Raw genomic sequence first — 26,063 nt, 5'->3', positions numbered from 1 at the left:
TCCACAGACCTCTCACTTGCCCAGTTTTCAGAGACTCTCCACTTCCCAACTCTCCACAGACTTCCCAGTTCCTCCTCTTCACAGACCCTCCACTTCCCAACACTCATCAAATTCCCTTCCCCCCTTACCTTTACTCACCTTCTCCGGCTGTCTTCTGTGGGCTCCTCCACTGACAACATCGTGGATGTGACCTAATGACATCACAACACTGCCGCTGTCAGTCTTAAAGGGGCAGGGGCTAGGTTAAGTGGTTGGACCCTCGGGCGGTGGAAACCACCAGGGATTTACCAGTCCGGCCATATAGTCTGATCTTGTGTTTCCTTATCCTCTGCATGTGTCTATTGACCTGCTGTATAGCTGTATAACCCTGGTTTAGTCTCGTTCATTATTAATACCCCTTATCTACATCCCCGATGAAGAAAGTTCCTTTTTTCCAATTCACAAATTGTATCCATGTGTTTTTACTTTCTTTCTTGATGAACCTGTTTAAAGATACATTATATACTGACCTCATATGACCTTCTATGTAAGACTAGTAAATCATTGTATAGCCAGCCCTTTGGTAAATCATTTTTACATCCCTTCTGGATGAGAAATTAGTTATTTCCATAGTTATAATATTTTTATGTGGTTTTGTTATTACAAACAACAAAAATGAAAACATCTCTTTTTTTGTTCTAGGGTTTCATTTATCTAGTAATGAAAATATGGGCTGTGTGCCATGTTTCTGCCACCCCAAAGGTTCGATTAATGCCACCTGCAGTGATAACAATGGTCATTGCCATTGTCGGGATCCTTCTGTATCGGGACCTAAATGTGATCGATGTAGTGAATCCTTTTATGGATTTGATCTGGCTGCTGGAAGGTATGTAAACAAAATTGTTCATATTATAACATTTCAAAAATCTATCCATGGAAACACCAGCCAACTGTTTTGTCGAAATTCTCCCTAACAATTGCAAATTCCTAAAATGTCTTCATTCTATGCAGGACAATATGCAGATCAATATAACCAGCATACCATTCATATTTTATCCTCTTATGAGGGGCCGCAGAGAAAATTTTTCAAGCAACATATTTGTGTATTTAGAAACAAAAAAATGGTTCACACCAGACAAAGTAAATCAAGTTATAACAGAGCCATATTACAGTCCTTAATGACCAGTCAAAAAATACTGTCATTAAGGTGTGATTGACTATCGTCTGAGCATCTTATTGTATTCTGTAGTTACACCTGTTTATCCAAGGTATCCTCAGGTTTAAAGTGGGCGGGGATAAACAACCTGTAGCCAATGAGATCATCAGAATGCTTACAACAGCAGGAGGTGAGCTGACCTTGTGGGATTCCGTGTTCTGGTTACATTACCTCCTCCATGCTGGTAACGGGTAGGTAGTGTGATGCTGGGCAATGATGTCCCAACCCGGCATCACACTCACAAGAAGATTCCGCCCCTGCTCCCGACGAGCTAAGAAGAAGGGCAGGGTGGTGCACAAGGGGGGTGTAGAGCCTACCTTTACACAGCTCTAACATATAATGATATATACATTTGTAAACTAGGAAAAAAAACTTATAAAATTCTAGTAAACAAGAACCCTTGGTAATAGCTTAGGGGAAGGAATGTGATCCTGTTTTTCCACTAGGACTGTACTTTTAGTGAAAAGTTGGGGAAGTTTGGCAAATGGCAGATGGATAAAATTTCCCCCAGACTGTTGCCAGCTACTTTGCAAACCTTACACATACCCCACACTGTCAAGACCCCACTACCAACCAAATTACAAATATGCTTCCATTGCACAGACCCACATAGCTAGTCACTTTGGAAAGACACAATGTGTGCTGGACTTGTTTCCAGAACCTCTACATGATGTGTGTAATTTATGGAACGCACCAAACTTCTATCTGAAAGTTCCAGGCAGACTTTTCAGACCAATGCGTTGCTCTCTGCTGCTTTCTGAACGCTGGGAAGTGGTCTTAGTGGTTGATTATCCTCAAACTTCTAGAGAATGCACACATCTTGTTGAGGTTCCGGGATCGCCAGGACTCATCCGGCTGCAGAACACTGTGGTACAACAGGAGATATCAGAGGTGACAGCAAGTGCACCTGACCCCTTGATGAGGCAACCTGGCCCACCACCTATGTTGCATGTAGTTATCTGCACTACCCTGAGATGAAACATTTCCGAACCTCCAATGGTGGGAACAGACTCAATATCCCTTCTGAGTTACAAGCTCTGGACATATTTTCTGCATCACATAAATAAAGTATACAACACAAATATTTTAAAATGAATAAAAGGGACAATAATCTCCTCAGGCATGCTTCCTATAGGGTTGGGTGCTGATTGAGGGTCGTTATACTTTTTCTTTCATCACCCTTTTAAGTGAAGGATGGGTGACCTTTAAAAATGCAGGTCTACAGTACAACTGCGGTTGAGATGTCCCGCATCCATTTTTTCCCTATTAAGCCTGTTTTCATGGAAAATTGTATCTCATCAGGATGGAAACTCTTGCCACTTCTGGTGGGAAGAGCTATGCAGATCGGACGCTACTTGCTGAATGCGGTTTGGCATAGGAATACCCATAGTGTTGTGGTTACATGCGGAAATATAATTCTGAGTACAGGATATTTAAATGAAATTCTAGAGACGGAGAGTGGGTTTTAATGCAGAGCCCCTTTCTTTTGCATATTTTTGCACATTTTTGGAAGGGACAGAGCTTGGACGTTGACCTATCCTTTTAATGGGAGCCATATTGCACCAACCTGATGCACTTTATACAAATCTACCAATGTAATAAAATGTAAAGTAAAAATGTGACACATGACCTGAAAACAGCCCCAAAGTCCTTATAATTTCAATATATTTTATAGAAAATGGTTGTTAAAGGGTTAATCCAGATGTAATAATATGCAAGAGTTTGAAGTGATTTTTTTATACTTACCGTCATTTTCATTCCCATCTGGGACGGCAAATGGTCCAATGCATCTCGAAGGAGGTGCCCTCGAAAAGGAGAACGTGGACACAGTGGTCAAATATGCTTATTTGCAGAAATTAATATGTGAGCCTACATTGTTACCTCAACAGTTATTTTTAGCTTTTCTTGACGTGGTGGTTTCATGAGGCCTGAGTCATTAAGGAGAGCAAAGCATAAAAAAGAAGTAAATTTGCACATAGGCAAAACCATGTTGCATTGGAGGGGGGGGGGGGCATTTACAATGTGTGGACAGTTTTATTGTTGGGATAGGGCGTGTTCTAGATCAACTTTAAATTTCAGTGTACAAATAAAGCTATCAAGTATCTGTGTGCTAGATGAATAAACAGACAGTATTTCGCTTATGTGCAAAATAATAAACTAATTTGCAACCCTGGCATTGTAACATGGTTTGTCCCGTAGAACATTTACTCCTTTTTTTGCCTTACTTTCCTTAATGACTCAAGCCCATGGAGAGTTCTTTTTTACCAAAGCAGATATTATTATTATTATTATTATTATTATTTTTTTTGCTTTTTGATGACAGATATTGTAGGACTCTCTATCTGTAGAATATTGAAAGAAGAATATTTTCTGTCTGTGGGCAAAATAGAAAAAGTATATTTTCCAAGATTATCGCTGAAGTTGCTTTCACCTGAAAGCCACAATAGAATGTAACTGACTAGTTCTACTGAGCTGATCTATATGTGAGTGTGTGTCTGTATACATGTATCTGTTAGTGTCGCCTAGTGTAGAGGCAGTAGGTAGTTCTTCCTAAAATTTCTCTTGTCCTAATGTCACAGATTTTTCTTTCACTACTGGGAAGGTTCTTCACGCAGCAACATTTAGCATTCAATCTAAATGCTCTATGTAGAGATGGCAGGAAGCGCATAGCTGACATCTTTACCTGGTGACTATTATCTAATATATAAAAGCCTAGCGGTGTGTGTTAGTGTGTGTGTGTGTGTGTGTGTGTGTGTGTGTGTGTGTGTGTGTGTGTGGAAAAAACTACCGGGTGACAGAGTGCTCAAGCTGCAGCGCCACCTGCTGGGCAGAGTTATATACTACACTGACCTACTAAATTCTTAGCATTATCTAATATATAAAAGCCTAGCGGCGTGTGTATGTAGCGATGAAGATGACAAGAACCTTTTTAACACCTTAAGTAGATTTGACTAGAATGCATGAGTATCATGCACGGGTTAACTTGTAATTGTATAATTGCATTAAAGGGTTTATTATCATCATCATCACCATTTATTTATATAGCGCCAATAATTCCACAGCTCTGTACAGAGAACTCACTCACATCAGTCCCTGCCCCATTGGAGCTTACAGTCTAAATTCCCTAACACACACACACACAGACTAGGGTCAATTTGATAGCAGCCAATTAACCTACTAGTAGGTTTTGTCTGGAACACCCGAACAAAACCCACGCAAACACGGGGAGAACATACAAACTCCACACAGCTAAAGCCATGGTCAGGAATTGAACTCATGACCCCAGCGCTGTGAGACAGAAGTTCTAACCATTTTACTGCCCATATTTCTAAGATACTATTACACAAATGGTGAAATCACCTGGATTCCGCAAGGGATCTGCTGTACCAAACTCACATTAATAATATTAAATAGTGTTAATACAGTTGTTAAGACTTTCCTCTAGTCTTCAAACCTTCAAGCGATCTCTGAAATCCCCACCTCTACAGACCAGCTTATAAAATTAATAAACCACCCTCTTAACCTCCCTAGGGTACCCTATTACCACCCTCTACACAGTTCACACAAGACAGCAACCCTCTGACCCCTTCACCAACATTGCTGTGTGACTGGATCATATAGACCACTAAGCAATTTGTACCTTTGAAATCTTGTTGGACCACTATGCAATATGTACAACTTACCCACAGGTATTAGACTCCCATTGTCCTACAGACTGTAAGCATGTGAGCAGGGCCCTCTTACCTCTCTGTCTGTCTGTATTACCCAGTATTGTTTTATTACTATGTTTATTCCCAATTGTAAAGCGCCGCGGAATATGCAGGCGCTATACAAAACAAATATCGATGATAACGATGATGAATAGCAACACACTAAAAAAATCACAAACTATTGAGGCGGTAGCACAATGTCGGGAAACTTTTTACCATAATACAAAAAAAATAGATGACTATTTTGCAAATACGCAATTTTACTGAAAGTGTAATAGAAAAAAAAAGATATCTATTCATTTTTATGCAAAACTAGACACAGAGCACACACTAATATGTCAAGATATGCAAGTCTGTGGCCCTCTACTGGATAAATATTGCAGTGTCCTTTATTTCAGAGCCTATAGTCCTGGTCTTGTGTGTACTGTAATGACTCGATCAATGAGCATCACAGATTGCTAATTTATATAAATCTTGACAGATTAGTGTTTATGAAATTCTCTCGGTGAGAAAAGCTTTCCCGCAAGAAAAATGAAGGTTTTTTGTTTTTTTTTTAAATTGATTTCTGGGAAGCCTCTAACTGTACCTGGAGAGTCAATGCAATAAAGGTTGCTCTATATTAATATTACAAAAACCATTTATCCCAGGAAAAAAATCAATATGACAATGCATCTTAGTTTGGTTTTCGTTTTTTCCAAGTTGAAATTGTCTCGTACGTATTATTCATACTCCCCCTTTGAATAAACATGGTAAGGTATTGTTAGATAAACCTCTCCTGGGTACTACATGATACAGACCATATTGTTTGGAATATGTGGGTGTATATAGAGTGTGTGTATATATATATATATATATAGCTGTCTATCTATCTATCTATCTATCTATCTATCTATCTATCTATCTGTCTGTCTGTCTGTCTGTCTGTCTGTCTGTCTGTCTGTCTGTCTATCTGTATATAGAGCCTGAGATTCATTAAGGAATGTAAGAAAGTAAGGCAAAAAAATGAGTAAATTTTCTCTTGGACAAAACCATGTTATAATACAAGTGCTGCATATTAGTTTATTACTTTGCACATAAGATAAATACTGGCTGTTTTTTCATCTAGCACACAAATACTTGCTAGCTTTATTTTTACACTGAAATATAAAGGTGATCTAGGGCATGCCCTACCCCAACTATGAATCTACCATCACATTTTATTTTATTATATTTTTTTTTACATCACATCAGTATACAATCAAACCACATATGTTACAATAGTTCTCTTCGGCAAAGCGATTAGCTTCAATCTGAATGCCTCGTTTACAGTTCAAACGCATAACTGTTTTGATTCAACACTAGAGTGTGCAGCACAGGTACTATGTAGAAAAGATGCACAATTGTGTAATGGTTTGATCGCATGATGGCACAACACACACTTTTATTTCCTTCAGTGTAATGATTTACAGATGAAAATTTTCCACTAAAAGTAACTGGATTCTATTTAATAATTTTCCAAACACACACATGTCGACTTTTGCAACATTTGATATAAAACCATCATGTAATCCTGATATTACATAGCCACTTCAATAATCAACTGTGCACATAATTCTGTTTCCTACAAAAATCTCAAACAAATTGACTTATATTATCAGTTTGCTAAACTCTCTAGAGATCTGCAGAAAAATGACTAATCTAGCAACTTCTCGGCAGATATACTTTAATAGAATTCACAGAAAACAAAATAATTAAATAGCACAAGTAGATTAAAAATGTAGTTTATTTAAACACCCAAGATAATATCAATTCCTGTAAATATTTTCTTACATGAACTCTTTTCCAGTTTACTTACATGTTTGCATTAAATCATTTCTTGTAAATAACCCAGGTGATTTGTCATTTTGTGCATAATATTATCTCTTTAGTCTTCTCCTGACTTCTGCGCTGTATTTAAATTCTAATCTGCCAATGCCAATTAGTACAGGTCGTAATGAAACTATTTACTGAGGAGATGCCTCATAGAATTGCCGAAATGATAAGGGGAAAAAAAAAAAAAAATCCCTTCATGTTCTTTTTGACTTTAACGGAAGATAAAATTCAGAGGCGAACAAAATGATGCATTTTATTTATTCCCAGTTGGAATATTATTCCATAAAACAAATTTGCAGTCAGTGTTGCGGCTGTGGCTTTTATCAGGCTTTTTAAGGGTGTTGAATGGGTCACTCAAGAGACAGGATGGTGAGAGTTCCATTGGGGTAAATACAGCAGGAGAAAAGGATTTGTGTGCTTGCTTTAAAGCATATTGCTTTTTCTTTTTGCAAAACAAATGATTATTTGAAAAGATGATAAAACATCGAACGTATTTCTGATCCATTTACGATACATGTCGAATAATATTCTCGCGGAGTATTAAGCTAACCCCCCGATTACACCTATTTTTAATTTTATTAACCACTTTTAGTATTAGATCTCATCTCTGAGAAGGCTGCATAGTAATACAGGACATAACTGTTGTTTTGCGTTGCAGTGTTTTGACATATTCTGTATAAGGTTGAGATTTGTGTGTAATAAATATCACAAAGCAAATGTAATATAATATTTTTCTGTATTTGGAACGGTAGGATTAAGGTGTGTGGTAAGGTTCTACAATTCTTATTTACAGTCTCTGGGCCTGATTGATTAAGGAAAGTTAAGCAAAAAATTGAGTAAGATTTCATACTCAAGTTTTCTGGACAAAACCATGTTGCAATACAAGGGGTGCAAATTAGTTTATTATTTTGCACGTAAGGAAAATAGAGTTTGTTTTTTGATGTAGCACACAAATACTTGATAGTTTATTTGTACACTGAAATTTAAAGTTGATCTAGGACATGCCCTACCCCAAATATAAATCTGCCATAAGATTTTAAATTTACCTCCCCCTCCAATGCAACATGGTTTTGCCTCACTTACTTACTTTTGCTTAACTTTCCATAATGAATCAGGCCCTCTGTGTTAGCCATGTTAACATAATTAGGAGAACATGTTTAGTCTAGTTTCCTAAACTGCCCCAAAAATGTACCCAAAACTGATATTTCAGTTTTGCGTGGAGGTTAAGTTAGTTTCTGGATCCAGTGGGTACCGCAATTTGTAGAACGCTCACTTTGCTTCTTCTATTGCTTGCCTGTTACAAAGAGACTGCAGAGTTGTCAAACCCCTCCTCCATGATCTTCTTATTCATTGTTGTCAATGCCCCTCCTCTGTGGGATGTTTGCAGAGGAGGGGCTTTGTCAACACACTGTCTGCTTGAAGAAAGACCACTCTCAGTAAATGTCAGGAGAGCATCGCGGGACTCTTAAAGACATCAGGGGACCAGCGGGATTGGGAGGAACGCCAGACACTAGAAATTTAAGTTTCAGGTGGAGTTATCCTTTAAAACCAATCCATGGCATTGCAAAAAAATCTGCACCCAACTGAGCAGAAGTTTAGACAAACTGTAGCTCGGTAAAGCACAAACAATATGGAGCACCACCAGAGCACCAGGGGCAGCAATACATTATATAGCGGGTAGTGTTACTGATATATCATTTTTATGTTTATTGATTCTTGATCTCCTTTCAATAAACAGACCCTGGTTGTGATGTTGAAAACATATTCAACATGAGAAAGACTGCAGACTTCAGATTCAACATTGACATATCTAACATTAACAGCCTTGATATATATTAAAGTATTGTATAACAAACACATACCTTCCAACTGTTCCGAATTTGGGCGGGATGGTCCAGTTTTCAGAGCTCCGTCTCACTTCCCCATCCGCTGACGTGTTTGTAACGTGGGCGGGGATGTTCTGAGTTATGCTGCAATGTTTGGCGGAGAAGGGAGATTTCCAATAGGCAGCCTAGTGCTTTACGGTGCTAGGCAGCCCTCTTGAGGCCTGGTCACGCAACCATCGCAACGTGGAAACGTCTCCAGTGTGACCTGGACCACTGACCAGGACAGTGTAACCTGTCCTGCTGCTGACTGAATTGTTGGGAGGTAACCAAAAGGAAACAAAACAGAAAGAAAAGTTGCTCTTTCAATTTATAGGTTCACAGCGGGTGCTTGAAAGGGTGGGGTTATCCTGAAAGGAGCAAGTACAGAGGAAAAAGCCCCCAACCAGTAACAAAGCTGTTATTTCTACTTGTAGATAAAGATGCAGAATTCTTAGCTACACACATTTGCAAATGCATGATAAGCCACCCGTCATGTCACGGCAGGTGGTAGTCACATTAACGGTGCACGAAACTGAGTTGCCCGACACATGATAAACGCTGACTGACCTTAATATGGGCAAAAGAAGTCCCCGACTGTGTGCTGAGAAACCACGACCACCAGTAATGACGACGGGCTGTTTGACATCATTTAAAATGGCGGCCGCTGTGTTACTATTTTTAAAGCGGCAATGCCGCTTCTCATTGAAGCTAAGTATTATAGTTAGGGTTAGCGTTAGGAATAGGGTTAGGGTTAGGAATAGGGTTAGGGTTAGGAACATGGTTAGGGTTAGGCTTAGGGACTCGGCATTGCCGCTTTAAAAATACTGATATAGCGCTCACCATTTTAAATGACCATTTTACATGACGTCACACCACACTGTCGGGGACTCCTTTTGTCATTATTAGCGCCAGTCAGCATTTCTTGTCTGTCGGCCAAGTCAGTTTTGTTAATTTTTTCTCGTAGCACTCACTGTCGCTCTAATCAGCTCCGTAAATTCGTACCCCACTCGTCACGTTACTTCTGCTAATAGGGTAGTCCTAACTCTAATCAGTGATAGTCCCTATTTTTAGGTCAAACAAATATGTGTCTTTAAATTGATAGCTAACTTACCAAGAAGTACCCTAAGAGGCTCCAACTTGCAGTATAGAACCAGGTATGCAATAGGGTATGATAACAGGAAAAAAAACCATAATATAAGAAATAGAAAGCAAACCAAGCAGAACGCTTTGATTAAAGACATTGATGATCCAGAATAGGGTGCAAATATATTTTACCTTTCACATTTCCCTTTGAGCAGAAAGTAATAATTCACCTACACCTAGACAAATGGCGCAATTTCATGTAAATAATTCTAATTACTAATCATTTAATGTTTGCATTTTCATACAGTTATTTCTGCTTAAATTTTCACTTATGCTCCAGATGCTGTAATAATTACTAAATCAGCATAGAAACAACTGCATCATCAGCAATACAGCTGGTTATAAAGATATCTAAAGATAAGCCTCTTAAAAAGCCAAAGCGGGTCAATAACGGAAATATCAGCTTACTCTTATGGGAAAAAAAAAATGTACAGATCCCACCGTGGAACTTAAAACCACCAGCCTTAAAAACAATGATGGAGATTTCCAAATCGACCTGTAAATTCTTAGGGGAGATATGCATCATTCAAAAAATGTCTGTATGTAGATATCTATAGTATGACTGTAAAGAACTGCAAATCAAGAAAAGAAAAGCTCAAAAGCTGTGCAAAGTGAAAACAGTAATAGATACAAAAGAGAACAACGACACAAAATGGAGTACTAAACAAAAAGCTTAAGCAAACTTGTCATATAACAAAAAAAGCTTTATTTACATGAAAGTGTTTTGCACAACACATCAAATCCAGAGTTTTTGCTTAGGCATTCTTAGGAAAAATGAGTTTAACTTTTTGTCCTCAGTTAGTCGATGAGTGAGGTGATCTTGTGATATTGACGAGCAGGGGCGGAACCGTGCATCGCCGGGTGACATAGCATGTTTTGCGTAGGGTCTCGGCGATGTTCTGCCATCCTCTTCTGAGAATGCACGGTCCAGTGCATGGGTCCAGTGTGCATGTGGCGGATTGGTATATTACCAGAAGACGCCTCCGCTCTGTTCTATTACGTGCAAAGCAGGGCCAAAAGCAGAGAGGGGGAGTCAGGGGGGAGCAGTGGCCTTAAAGGTGGTAGCAACCTACCATCAATAGCCCCCCTCACTTCCAGACCCCGTAGCACCGCAACCCCAGCAGCCATGATAGTTACGGGGTGTATAGCCCTCTATCAACAAAACATACGCCTCCTATCAGGCATATACGCTTGATTCTGCATGTCTGCATGACCTGAATTTGCGTGAACACGCCTTTAGTCTACCTGGAAGGCATAAGTGCCAGAATCATGCAAGTCTTAAAACGAGCATATGTGTGCGCCCAACACAAACTGGCATGAGACCCGCTTTGCTTCAGCACCACTGTAACTTAGGCTGAATATTGGGTCAACCAACAAAATGGCTACTTCCATTATGTGTAGCTGACAGGTCCTCTTCAAAATGATTCTTTCTAACCCTCCACAAGCTTTATATGTTGTTTCATATGTTTTATATGATCGTGCTCACTCATTCCAATGAAATTACTATGTAATGAATGTGAAGATTCCGGGTTTTCTGGCCCAATTCTACCCACTTCACTCTGGCTGGCCACCCACAGGTGCCTTTCTAGGCCAGGGAAGCCTACCCATTACCTTCTAAGGTTCTTATTAGTCACTCAGGCAAATGCAGTTAGAAAGAAAAGCAATACATTTATTGTAGTAAAAACAATCACTAGATTATTATGTGCACACAGTAAATAAATGGCAGGTTTACCCCATCATCTTTCCCTTTCCCCACTAGCTTAAGGAGCTACAGTCACCTGGATGTCCTGACTTAAAGACCCATGGAGTTCTTCTCTTAGCTGCAGCTGTAATCCATTGGTAGAGAACAAAAACTCCAAACTAGCTACACTGCACCTTTCATGAATCAAATCCCAGAATGAATATCACCTCCCCCCGGACCCTTATATCTAGGGTCAAATTTCCACAGTGTTTTCCCCTCCCTTGGCAAACCCCTGCAGGGGCGCAGGCAGGATTCTCAGGGGGGGGTTTCTCCCCCCCCCCCCGACTCAAAAAGAAAAAAACAAAAAAACACAAGAGAGGACTGCCGCGGACGCTTGTTTGACAGCGCCGCGGCTGCTGTATAGGACGGTGCCGCTATAGTGGCCACTTAGTTAGTGCAGGGGGGGTTTCTGGAGACTCAGAAACGCCCCCTGCGTGCGCCACTGCCCTGGGCCTCTCCTTGTTAAACATTGGTAAGTCCTAGACTAGGGGTTTGGAAAGGGGAGTGGAGATGAGCTGTACTTTCACAGAACCTCCCTAGCCAGATTGTAGACAAAACGTCTGGAGTAGTCTTGTGAGAACAATGGATACTAATTAGCCATCCCCCTGACCAGTATCTTGCAACCTGAGCCCTACCCATAACCCCTCTGGGTTCACTTTAAGGACAATTAATAACAACCTCCCTGCCACATCAACAATATACAAAAAATAGTATACATATTTACAATGAGCTACAATGTCCCCTTATCCACATGTAATTAGAGACTGCAGTTGTACTCTATTAAGCGGGGGAACAAAAAGGAGGGCTATAAAAAGTTCTTGCTATAATCCACATTATGTGATAAACGAGGGACAGGCTGGTTAGGGTGATATTAATACCTCATTTCACCACAATGAACAATGCCTATAGAATGTCTTTTATTCTCTTTTAACCTTTGTGTGCACTTAAATGAGAGTTGCTTTTGTAGTGTGTGTTTGTAAGGCGTATTCCCTCTGATTTCTGCAGATGTCAGCCATGCACATGTAATACCGCTGGAGCCGTTAACGGTAGCTGCCATCCTGAAACTGGCCAGTGCTTCTGCAAACAGTTTGTGAAAGGTTTCAGTTGTTCACACTGTGTAGAAGGTGCTAACAGCCTGGACGTGAATAATCCGTATGGATGCAGTTCAAGTAAGTGAATGTCTCAGCTTCCATCTACATGTTCTATAATGGGTGACATTGATAAAAACTGGCTCGCCAAAGCATGTGCAGGCAGAGTTATGCCTTGCTTTGTCACAAGAATTTTATACCAGTCAGAGTAGTCATAAAATTGAAAATGATGGATGCATACAGTTCATGTACCTTATTCCCACTGTCACTTCCCATTGAAGTATTAGCAAGCACTGTTAGTAAAGTCACATCCATTCAGAAGTAGTATTCATGCAGTGAGTATCCTTATGGTATTTTCCACCACTATATTGTTTAAACCATGCTAATATTATAACAGAAAAATGGAGGTTATTGCATACCTCTAAAAGGTCCCAAGTCGCTCCTCAAACTCAAACTATGAACTGAGATTTGGTTGCCGAGGTCGACCTCAAATCCAGCCGACCTAAGCCTCAAGATCGTATCTCGAATAAGCTGAGGGCACTCAAACTGGCCAAATTCAATTAAATTAAGGATAATTCGAGCATCTTTACCGAAGACCGTTTCCCAATGATTTACATTACTATTTTAGACCTCCCAATGTTCCTGATTTAAATAATCATGATTATGCAGTTTACACCTCCCAGATCCGATTGTTAGGCCATGCTGCTTTGCTTCTGAAAAATGTAACTGTCCTGGAAAAAAATGGACTTTAACTAAATACACCTGACCTTGCAGAACTCCTGCCACGAAACAGCGTATAGTACATTACTTGTGGCAATGGTGCGGCAGGGTTATACTTGTCTGATAATATTGATTGTTCTTGACTCTTCTGGCATTCTTCTGTAGTTCATCATCATCATCATCACCATTTATTTATATAGCGTCACTAATTCCGCAGCACTCACATCAGTCCCTGCCCCATTAGGGCTTACAGTCTAAATTGCCTAACATACACATACACACAGAGACAGATACACAGACTAGGTTCAATTTGATAGCAGACAATTAACCTACTAGTGTTTTTGGAGTGTGGGAGGAAACCGGAGCACCCGGAGGAAACCCACGCAAGCACGAGGAGAACATACAAACTCCTCACAGACAACGCCATGGTCAGGATTTGAACTCATGACCCCAGTGCTGCAAGGCAGAAGTGCTAACCACTTAGCCACCATGCTGTGGTTGTATGGTTATGCTCCATCTGTATATAAATATGTTCTTCTGTTAATAAATTATTATCCTATATTTATAGTGTCAACTTGTTATGCAGAGCTGTACAAGCCGAGAATGTTCACGTCAGCCCCTGCCCTGGTGGAACTTACAAATCATTGAAAATGTGCCACCATTATTAGTTGCAAGGGTCAAGTGTGACACAATATATATTACAGTTACTACCTCCTCAGAGTCCCTACCATCTACAACTAGACATCGACACTACACACAATCCTCAGGCTTACTTTGTCTTCCAGCCCTCATGGCAACCACCTTATCCTAACTTATCTTTGCTCCAATACAATACCCAAGAGCAAGCCCCCTTCTAAGTCCTACAATACTTTCCTCCAACCTCTGTTGTCGACCTTTGTTCTTCTCCAGTCCTAGATTAAATTTTTCAACCCAGTCTTTTAAAATAAAATATATATTTCCCTGCTTTTAGGTCACCATAATACTATTTTATAGCCCCTCTGCTTTTACTGGTCTCTCTCCAAGTTTATTCATTCCGTCCCCTTTCTTAACTGCCTCAAATATTGGCCATAGCTATGAACTGTATCCCTACTCTAATCTCCCCCCAACACTACTGTCTGTACCATCTGTCCTCTTAGCCTAGTGGTCGCTATATGGATGGCCCCCTTTAAGTGTGTATCGTATTCCCCCTATGATCTGTGAGCATAATTTATTGTCCTAATGTCTATGAGTACATTGTGTCCCCTGGGTGCAAAAGGCTTACTGGGTTGACTCATGTGAACCACCGAAATCTCCAGGACAAAATTAATTATATGCTTAGGGCTTAAAAAAGAACCACATTGAGATCCTGGCGGGTAATATAATCAGACTGTAAATGGACAATAAAACGTTTCTAAAAAATTTTTTTTTTAACTCAAATGAATTTTGGGTATGTAATAGGAACATAAATGGCTAAAAATATGTTTTAATGCAATTTAAGATGACGATTTATTATATATTTTGATTACTTCTACAGCTCCATCTCAACAACCCCCTCCAAGAGGACACGTTCTGAACAGTACCACTATTGTAATTACCTGGAGCCCGCCAGATTACCCCAATACCAATCTGATTAATTATGTGCTGTATAGAGATGGACTGGAAATCTATCAAACCACAGACTATTATCCTTTCAGTAAGTAGCACATGCTTCTTATGCTAATTTACTATTACTGCCTAACAAATATGCTATAGTGCTTTTCCATTGATGTGAGTGGTTTATTAGACAGATATTTTTTAACCTGGATGCACCATTAGCGTAAGTTTACAACACAATAGTGTCGACCCATTATGTAGACCACATAATGGTTTTAATTTAAAATGGGTAGTAGTCTGCTCTCTCCACGTGTACCCGCCTTCTCCTGTGCTATGCCAGCTCACATTACTTGGCTCTCTACTATGAGATGGGTTATTAACAACAGTTGTACGGCAATCTACTCACTGCTGTTCTGCTTTTTTTTTGCTTTTTTTATGCCTTAAGTACTACTCGCCATTATTAACGCCAGTCTGCCAATGATAGCCTGGTGCTCGACGCGTTTGCTTGGAACTGTTTGATTCGGTCCCTGGCAGTTACATCACTTCACAATGCTTCGCCACACAACATTTAACAGAATACAAGCACTGGAGGTTGTCCTCAACATCACATGAAGATTCAACTGACATCATGACTGGTGTCTTCTTGCAACAAGGATAATCTCTGGGTTTTATTAGACCCAGGGAGCCTTTCCCAAAATCTATGTAGTTTTAACATATGTCAGTAACGTCTATGCTTATATTATTGCTTGTAAACCCATGCTATAGTAATTAAGAAAAACACAAACAGTGTCTCCCCAAAAAAGATAAAATTAAATAGGTAAATAAATCTACCAAACAAAGCTGTTTTTAATATAACTTTAATAATTCACAAAAGTATACCAAACCTGTATTAAAGTATACATATGTGGTATTCCTATTAATGCTAGAAGCCACAAATCCACACAATAATTTAAGATGTAATATTTTGTAGTTTAATTAATTAAGTAAAGTACAGTTTAAAAGTGTATTTCTGGTTGCTCTGGCTGAACCCTTTGAGAACGCTTTCCTTAGATCAGAATAGCCAGGGAATGGATTAAAGTGAGCTCTTTAATTTGGCTGGTCAAGAGGAGCAGAGCAGGGGCAGGTGTAGCACAAGAACATACAGGATCTTATAAATAGTGGTGTTTATTGACTTAAATATCTCTTATAAGAACTGTTCATTTAAGTGTATAGACACACCAAGAAGGTAGATAGCTTCACATGGGCTCTTAAGGAATCATCATCTATTTATATAGCGCCACTAGTTCTGCAGTGCTGTAACCAATCCAGGCTGACCAATTATCTGTACGCAAGGATGGATACTTTAAATATAATATAGTGGTAGGGGTGTGTCTGTGCCCCAGTACATGCAGAGATGGATACCAGTGGGTTCTGAATTTAACTCCTGGAGGTATGGAGACAGGTCCTCGGGACGCAGTCCAACAGTTTTAGATCTAACACCTCTGGGCCTTCTTTTTTATTTCTATGCCAAATTAAAAAGTTACCACCTCTATTTGTGGAGATGGTGGTGAAGGAGAAACCCAATAACCCTCTTCCCCCTCTTGTTCATATGGGCCACCAGTGGGCCACATGCCCATTACTGGGCATTACCTGGCTCTTTCTCATGAGATAGACCATTTGCTTTGCTGTGGGCCTTTCTTTGCTTGAGAATAATATTAAAGTCATAAAAATGAAGCTCATAATCTGTTATTTTCTACAGTGGTCCCCAGAGTGAAGGGCCAGCCATACTTATGAGGCTCTCACAGTCCTCACAATGGCCAAACACCCACTTTCAATATTCACCTCCTGATTCAACAGTTTCCAGCTTATATAAGCCACAGGGTGCTCTTCCCCGTCAGGCCCCCCCTGGCTGAGTTCTGGTTCTAGTCCTTAGTAGAGCACATCAGTCTATACAATAAGTCCTTCACATAGATGGTCACTCACAGCACTAGACCAGCATGGCCCTTTTAAACGTTTGGAACGTCAACTCATCAGTGGCTGTCAAGTCTACCACTTTGGGGAACCGTTTCTTACAGAAGTGTATCGAGAGTTTGACAACATTGCTGAATGTGTCTGTAAGTAGTAGTCCCAGACAATACTAGTATCTGTCTGTGGGTTAGATTGCCTCTACCATCTCTAATTCTGGTCTAACCTGCCCTCCCTCCATATGGCACCCTAGGTACTGTACTTTTGTCAATGCCAACTGACATTCATCTGAAAAAATTCTGTAGGCTGGGCTGAATTTCTTAACATCTAATATACTTTGTACATGGTGATTCCAGGTCTTACTAATATAGCTACATCATCTAAATATGCCTAAATGAAGCCTCTATATATCTGAAACACATGCAGATTTCCATCAATGTCTCCAGAACTGCCCACACATTTGGGTAAGTGCGACTACCCCAGATTGAATACAGCGGTTGGCACCTGCTCGCTGTGTGTTGCAAGTTGTGGCGACATCCCTTTGCTCCTTGTCTGGAAAACAGGCAACGGCTCTGCTTAAGTTACACCTGCTCCTAAAGCTACCAGCTGCTTCATTAGCAGTCCTGGGACTAAATAGGGTGGTGAATCAAGCTCCAGCATTGGGTTGGACCCACTGCTACAAGAGGTCTTTGCAGTTCTGGGTGCTACTTGGGTATATTCTTAGACACTGTTGTTTTTTTCACCGAAAATTCTGCTCTGTCTAGTCTTGAATAATATAAGTTTGTAAAAAATCATTGGGTCTGTCTTTATTTCAAGTGTCACATTTGTGTGCTCAAATGTTTTTATATGGAAAATAATATTTTTATGTAGAAAATACCAATAGAATAAAGTATACCTAGTTGATGCAAAAGGCATGAAAGTATAAGTTGACACCTCCTGAGTACCAATTAAAAGCTGGTCCTTTTGTGGTGGCTGAAAGAGGCTCCGTTGCACCAACCAGATCCCACAAATGAGAACTCTGCACTATTTGTAGTTCAATTAAATATCTCATCCTGGGTCATGAAATCTTATTTTTGGAAGTGAGAGCAATGCAGCTGAAATGAAGACTGTCTATCTCAATTATAGAATATGGATAACTAGACAACCTGAAACCAGGACAGGAGTTCATTGGTGAAACTAAAGCAAAACAGAGTGAGAGACAGAGACACAGAGAGAGAGAATGCTAAAAGCAAATCCTGTTAAATAACTGTATAGATTGATAAATGGTATCACATGTAATAGAAATAATGCTCTTTAACTACTGAGTAAAGCTTTCTACTTAAACTGAAACAGATTTCAGATTTAAATCTAGCATTACTTGTTAATTTAATTACTCTAAATTCAGTGGTAGAGAAGGTTAGGAAGGTGAGCTGTTAATCTGCTTACATGCTTTTACAAAATTTGAACTGAATATCTGTTTGTTGGCTCATTTTAAGTAGGTGTTCTAGGCTTTTGATTTTGAGCCATTCATTCTGTTTTATGACTTTACTTTATGTCAGCTTGTGTTGATTTGTATGCTGGTATTTCAAAAACTTTATTGTTCAAAAAGAGACAATTATCATTCCAGTATGCCATGGGACTTATTTAATAATATAGTGGAATGAGGTGTTTTAACTCATAGCAACTCAACAGATATAACACATTATTCGATTAGTGTAAGGCTAATATTTGTCTTAGATTTTCCACACAAAATCTCTGTGATGTTAAATACTTTTGTGACAAACAAGACAAAAGTATTATAGGAGTGATACTTTTATTGGCTAACCAAAAAAAAAAAAATTATTTTATTTGCTAGCTTTCAGAGCACAGAGGCCCCTTCATCAGGCTAGTTTACAAATGAATGACTGAGGCAAATGCACAACATTTAAGAGCTGTTACATCAAGACATTTGTACAGGGGGGAAGGGATATATCATTAAGGTAACCGAAAGTAATAAAACTAAGATTTTCGTTACGGATGGAAGAGTAAAAGTCCTAGGAGTTTAGAGATCTGGGGGTAAATGTATTATACTCCAGTTTGTACAAGTCACCGGAAATCGGTGAGTTGACAGCTAAAATTTAAAGCGGTGCTGCCTTGTAAAGGCAAGTTTCCCTTTACAAGGCAGCGCCGCTTTAAATTTTAGCTGTCAACATGCCGATTTCTGGCGACTTGTACAAACCGGTGTATGATACATTTACCCCTGGAGTTGTTCTGCTGTGGGGTGTGAATTGTGTCCATGTAGTGCGTCATAAATCCAGGTGTTATAATGAGTCCTTGAGTTAATGACTGGAATGTTCTTCTCAGTTTGATTTCCGATATTTTTCTCTCCCTGTCATTTTTAAAAAGACCTTTTAGTGTTAAGACTTTTAAATCTGTCATATTGTGTCCTGGTCCAGAGAAGTGTTTACCCACGGGGGTGTCCAGAGACTTCTAGAGCAATGATGGGTGTGGGTAGCGTGGCCGAAGTGTCCGGCCTTGCAGGAAAAATACATATCTTAAGTGATGCTTGTAAATATACAGTGGTTTACATGTAATGATAGAACCTTAGAAATACATCTTTACACAATCTCTTTATGTCTTTGGACTAGGTGCACAGAGATATATGGACACATCCTTGTTATCATACACCGCTTACTCTTACCATATTGATGCCAGGAATGTGCACGGATTTGCCATCAGCACCACGGTGGTTTATCGAACAAGAGCTGGGGCTCCATCTGGTGAATTAGAGCTGAATCTCAGTTATCCAGTGGGTCAATACTCTGCCTCACTAAACTGGACTATTACACCTTATCAGACCGGTCCAATAGAGACGTTCAGACTAATGTCTACATCAATTGGTTCATTCCAGGCCATTGTCGCTTATGAGGGCCTTGACACAATGGTGACTGTTGATAATTTGAAGCCCTTTACCAAGTATAATTTTTCGGTCCAAGCATGTACATCCGAAGGGTGTTTACAGAGTTTGCCTATCACAGTGGTAACAGCTCAAGCGCCACCTGCTGGCCAGAGACCGCCGGTTGTCCAAAATTCCAGTTCTACAGATCTTCATTTACAATGGTCACCACCATTACAGCCAAATGGTAGGTCCAACATCTTCTGTATTGCTGTTATATCAGAATAAGTTATCACTAGTGTAATATAAATTAGTGTGAAAGCATATATACGGTATATATAGAGAGAGAGGGAGTGAGAGATAATATGTATCATTTTTTAAGGATTAACTAAATTGTGAAAAGAGAATAGAACTTTTTGAGCTTTTACTTTTATTATGCAGTTTCTAAATCTATAGATCAGCCAGTTCCATACAAGTAGAATCCAGTTCAACTCTATTATGTCATTCAGGGCACTATTTCCCTTTAAGCACCCATCCGTCACAACGCTCTACACTACATCGTCATTCCACCCTTTAAAACACACCCTACTCTTCATCAGCTGGAGTTACTTATTAAAGAAATGGAAAAGAAAAACATAGAAAATTAAAATTATTTTTATGTACAAAATAAAATGATATTTAAATGCCAGATCTAAAGAAGTAGACATATAAGTCTATATAATTTGTTATAATGAGTCATGTGAATCAAATTTAAATACATTGCTCTCCACTCATTTATCTACTTAATTTTACCTTTAATTAATTGAAAAGACCCTAATTAGATTCCTTTTTTTAGGTACAGTAAATGAGTCTGTGGATTTCTTTTTCTGTCCTGAAACGTTTCATTGCCGAGGCCAATGGGCAAACCCGTTGACACTTTTGCGTACAAAGCTTAATAATGATATTTTTTCGCCTCATTGCCAAGGACAGTTATTTTTAGTGTGAGGATCAATGCTAATTAGGATTGTTTTAAGACAGACAATCTACGTTTCCAAAATAGTTACTGATGACACAGGAAAATAATATCATATAATGCATTTCCTCTGTTAATCAGTTACTTATGCGAAATCAAAATGACTACATTTAATACAGTTTACCTAGAGCACATATATTGGAATTTCGTGGATAATATGAAATGTATCAGTCATTTTATAGATATTTAAGATTTTATATTTATTTTAAGGTAAACTAAAGCCAACATTTTATGCTATAGTACAAGGTAAAAGGTATTGCTTTGCCTTTTCCTGTTCAGAAATTAATTGTATAACCTACCTTTTCCTACTACCTAGATGCGACCTAGAGGAAGTGAATGGCCTTCTGTACAATGTACAAAATCAATTTCATCAAAGAAACAGATTTTCTCACTATAGAGTGTTGCTAGAGGTTTGAACATATCATGAATAACGATCTCATTGTGGCACAAATAACAACACAAAGTGTTGTAATTCACAGCAACCAACCAGATTTTTGCTATAGCCTGACTATACCAGAGTGCTAATATCTGATTGGTTGCTGTGATTTATAGATCTTTTCATTAGGTTCTAAATAAGCCCCTATATTTTTTTTATTCTATCTAGGAGTCATTATACGACATGAACTGTACATGAGATGTTTACACCAGACGATTGAGCGGAGGGTATTCCATGCCAGCGGCTGGCTAAACCCTCAGCCGGTGGTGGAGTCTGAGAATGAAAATGCACTAACACCACCGGTTACCAGTGCAATTATTACTAATTTGGAGCCAAACACAGAGTATGAATTTTGTATTGTGTCAACAAATATGGCTGGCAGTGTCGCTTCCGAATGGGTTGCGTATAAAACAGCAGAATCTGGTAGGAATGTATAAGCTCAATACATTGTGTTTTTTCTCATTATTATCCATGTTTTGAGATCGTATACTGCCCCAATAGTATGGGTTACATTTTTTATGACGAATAAAGTAGTGCATGTCTTTTAGCTGTCCCTGCACCTACATCTACCTGGCAAATACGGGCACTGCACCTGATAAACAGGGGCAGATCTAGAAATCTACAGTACCCGGGGCGATTTAGGGGGGTGTGGGGGGGATTTAGGCCCCGCCCCTTTCTAACATCTTAGGCTGCCGACGGCTGCACAGTATGTGCAGGTCCGTCCAGCCGTGACAGGCAGGGACAGTGTGCTGCCCGGCTGTCAGAGCAGCCGGGCAGCACACTGTCCCTGCCTGTCACGGCTGGACGGACCTGCACATACTGTGCAGCCGTCGGCAGCAAGTGTCTGCTAGGGGGGGCGATAGCCCCCCCCCTGGATCCGCCACTGCCAATAAATGACCCTTTTGTGAGATTCTGTCTCTCCTCTGCGTTGCGCTCAATAGAAGAACGGAGAAGAAACAGAATTCATTACTGCATGTGTGCACGCCCTTAATTGCTGTGTTGCTTGTTGGCTGTTTTAAAAATGTGCAGCAACTGTGTGAGGCCTTATTCAGACCTTTCCAGATAATAGTCACAAAATGATTGCCTTCACTACGTGTAGTTAAAGTCTAAAGTCTAATTAAGTTTTGCACACTAGTAGATAAATTCTATATAGCTAAAGATCCATACGTAGAATTTACTTCATTAGAATTTCATAAAATGACGTCCGATCTGTTTGTGTTCTCAGAACCCATCTCCATGGCTCCACCATCGGTGTTTCCTCTGTCACCGCACTCTCTGAATGTATCGTGGGAGAAACCTACCAACAACGCAGCAAGAGGAGAGATTACCGGCTATACAGTCAACATTGTATCGAAGGATCTGATTGAGAATTCCAATATAGGAAGAACTTCAACTGAGGTACTGAGGTATATTTGCTAAGTCTTGTCCTCTACACTACAAGTAACAATGCGGTATTTCCAAATGTAGCGATAATGATGATACCCACAACACGTTCACCCAATCACAACCCCAGTTGATTCGAACTATGGGCAGGGTGAAAGAGACTATGAAATAGACCTATAATTTTCTATAGGTCCTCCCCCCCCCCCCCCCCCCCCCACCCAAGGAGTCTAATATCTCTTTAATATTTAATACTTTTTGATAAATGGTGTTGATGGGGACTTTTTTTTATCTCCAAGATACACAATATAAAATCATCCTTATCGCTGGGACTAGCATAGATAAATATGCCTCTATGTCTTTGGATAATGGTTTTTGTAATCTCTGATGAAATAAAGAATACACTATAACAGCAAACCGTTACAGTATGGTAGGCTACCAACATTGGTAAGGCTGTACATTGTTAGATAAGCCCAGTTTCACTCTATCCCTGCAGCATCCACAAGCCACAGTCACACATAGCAATAATGTATCATGTGCTTCAGATATTTTGATATTTTTTAATATTAATTGTAATATAAAATGTATTTTTATGGCAAACACAGAATGTAGTTAATATCACTTTTGTAACTAAAATAAAATACTGTTGAAATGCAACAATCATGGAGGATTGAATATAGTATGTAGTGTGTATGTTAGTTTTCAATGATCAGAATATCTCTGATCTGCTTAGTAAATGAGAGACTTTGTCCCTGCAGGTGATCTATGTAGCAGAGAATCATGAATTATATTATGAAGTGATAGAGCTGGAGCCGTATCATGATTATGCTTTCACTATCACCCTCTGCAATAAGATTGGTTGTGTGACCAGCGAGCCCGGGATCGGAAAGACGTTAGCTACAGGTAAGGGGATTTTAAAAATGCATACGACATGTAACAAACCAGCCAAATGGATTGTCATTGTGTGTAGAAGAAAAATTAAACTTAATAAATACAATTGATGGCTTTACACCCCAGGAGACACTGGCTTGTTGCCATATATTGTTTGCGCTGCATTTATACAATTTTGTATATGAACCTTACTGTCTCAGATTTATAGAAATGACACTAAATAGTACATTATTAGGCTTTGCGTCCACCCAAATTCAGCAAGGCACAGATCTGAAGATACGTGTGCTTTAAAATCGGCGGCAGGTCTGCTGTGCTCTAATGCAACGGATGCGTCCAATACCTATGGGGATTATAAATTTGCAAAAGGAAAATAAAATAAAAAATCTTGCATTGTATTGTTACCTGATAGTAATAAAGGCATTAATGTTAAGACAGTAGATAAAAATTAAAAAGTTTTTTCTTAGTTTTTTACCCAGGAAATACACTTATTAGAATGTTGTTAATGTCTACTGAGCATAAAATACATTTTTACAGTTGCTTGTGTTTGCAAACACATGTTATAGCATGCATACGAGACTGTCATCACTACTGATCAGGACTTAGACTAGCCCCATAGCCAAGAGATGTGGCAGAGAAACAAGTAACTTTCAGACGTTTGTTTTGGACGTAGCTGTGTGCGGTTGAGTTTGGCGCGCCCCTATTGTAAATTCGCTATGGCAAAAATCCCCGTCCCCGCCCAGGTCACTCCCCTCAATCGTATGCTGTAGTAAGTGTCCTTTGCGTACGAACACGCAGCGGACAGGACTGCGATCACGGACGTAACTCCCAGTTCTAGGTATGCGCAGATTGATTTCACGTACGATACGCTCAAAATTAGCAGAAACTTGCCTTGATGAATCAGGCCCATTGTATGTACTTTAAGAACAACCTGATTTATGTATTTAATGCAAAATACAAAAATAATAAAAAAACATGTTTTTTTTTTTTAAATCCATTTTTTTAGTATTGATTATACAGTTTAGAGATGTCACTTCATTTTATAATATAAATATTTCAGTATGCGTTCTGATGTGTCCTTATATTGTACATGTGCATATCCTGCACTCTGTTCTGTCCTTCTACATACGACAATCAGTGTTTCGGCAGAGTGCACTTATACTCAGGTTCAAATCTAAATACATTTTGAGATCCGCTTGAATTTGACTATGGTGGAAACTATGCTCAAGTTCCGCGCTCTTTTGTAACTACAAGTGCCGCGTAAGTTTCATTGGGACTTGAATCAGGCCTTATTTGTACCATCGCATAGACCAGTGGTCTGCAACGCCCAGCACACATGTCACGTCTGGCACGCAGGCTAGTCTTATTTGGTACGCCGGAGCTCTGAGGCTGCTTTGTTAAAGCAGCTGAAAATGTCTGAAATGGAGTCGCTGCACATTCGCATGCGCAACGCCTCCTCCTAGGCTCCATTGCGGAACTAAAGATGTGTGCTGACTCTGGAGGTGAGTCATATGTTTGAAATTGGCAGCACGACCTTGTGGACTATTAGGATTTGGGGGCACCCAACGTTACTTTTATATATATGTATTCATATGTGCGTATATATATATATATATATATATATTTATAAAAATATAATGTGGCAAAGAGGGATATTTGCCACAGTTCCCTGTAAGGGAACAGGTAGGAATACAGTTAGTCTGCAGCAGCAGGCTGCAAACAGGGATCCACATGGGTGTGATTGGTTCGCTGTGATTTGTTTGTAGTGCTTGGGGGTGGAGAATAAAGACACTGTCTGTATGTGTGGGTGGCACCACTGATGCCAGTAAGTGGCCGGTGAGTAGACAGGGAACTAATGTCTAGCCAGATGTAGGTGGTGGGGATTTTTTCGTGTACTGATACTGGATATAATTGCTGTTCCAGCATTGGAGCTGTTTTACCATCCTGACAACTGCTAATAAACAGCTAAATGGTTCAGCATACCTGTGTCCGATTCCTGTGAATGGTGTACTTTCTCACAATATATATATATATTTTTATATATATATATATATATATATATATATATATATATATATATATATATATATACATATATCCATTCACTTACTTTGCAGTTTCCTTGTGAGATACAATCTTCTCTCTCCCTTCTGTTTTTATGGCAATTAAGAACACAGATGCTAATCAGAGGAAGATATTTTCCAGCAGCCTTCTGCATCTGGTTCCCTGGCAGATTCTTTAAGCAGCTGTATTGGTTAACTTGGAGTTGCCTCTGGGTCTTGTGGGGTAATGCTGCTGATGGTCTGTCTTGTCTGTCTTAGAACCCACGATGTGATGCAGATTTGGATTCCCAACTTGATGCTAAGTAAATTGTGCATTTTTGTCAGATTACGCACAGGATGTCATGTTGATAGTTTTTGCTGCCTGCATACAGTATGTTGATGAATATTATATCCCATTAGATTACTCACAGCTGCCTAGTTGTGTCCTCAGCGTGGATCTACAGCTTTTAAATCACTGGTATTACACTTCGCACATCGCAAATTCCAAAACAAAGCTTGTATTGTAACTGTGAATATTACAAAGTCTTAAATGAATATTCAATTAAAGGTCATTTATGAAAGAAATACTAAGTGGCTTAGCTGCTAACATAGTGCAAAAAAC

General features: G+C 39.5%; 1 protein-coding gene across 1 annotated transcript in view; it reads left to right on the top strand.

The window, feature by feature from the left end:
- Positions 1 to 26,063, top strand: part of USH2A (usherin) — a 558,840-nt gene that overhangs the window by 126,113 nt on the left and 406,664 nt on the right. Inside the window, exons 14-20 of the mRNA XM_075204257.1 lie at positions 682 to 865; positions 12,511 to 12,674; positions 14,827 to 14,985; positions 19,436 to 19,930; positions 21,300 to 21,554; positions 22,357 to 22,529; positions 23,270 to 23,414. Coding sequence (XP_075060358.1) covers positions 682 to 865; positions 12,511 to 12,674; positions 14,827 to 14,985; positions 19,436 to 19,930; positions 21,300 to 21,554; positions 22,357 to 22,529; positions 23,270 to 23,414 — 1,575 coding nt within the window. The remainder of the gene's footprint in view (positions 1 to 681; positions 866 to 12,510; positions 12,675 to 14,826; positions 14,986 to 19,435; positions 19,931 to 21,299; positions 21,555 to 22,356; positions 22,530 to 23,269; positions 23,415 to 26,063) is intronic.

Source organism: Mixophyes fleayi, chromosome 3 (assembly GCF_038048845.1).
Source record: "Mixophyes fleayi isolate aMixFle1 chromosome 3, aMixFle1.hap1, whole genome shotgun sequence".
Classification (NCBI taxonomy): domain Eukaryota; kingdom Metazoa; phylum Chordata; class Amphibia; order Anura; family Limnodynastidae; genus Mixophyes; species Mixophyes fleayi.
The sequence above is the reverse complement of the archived record's forward strand: the minus strand, read 5'-3'. Positions and strand labels throughout refer to the sequence as shown.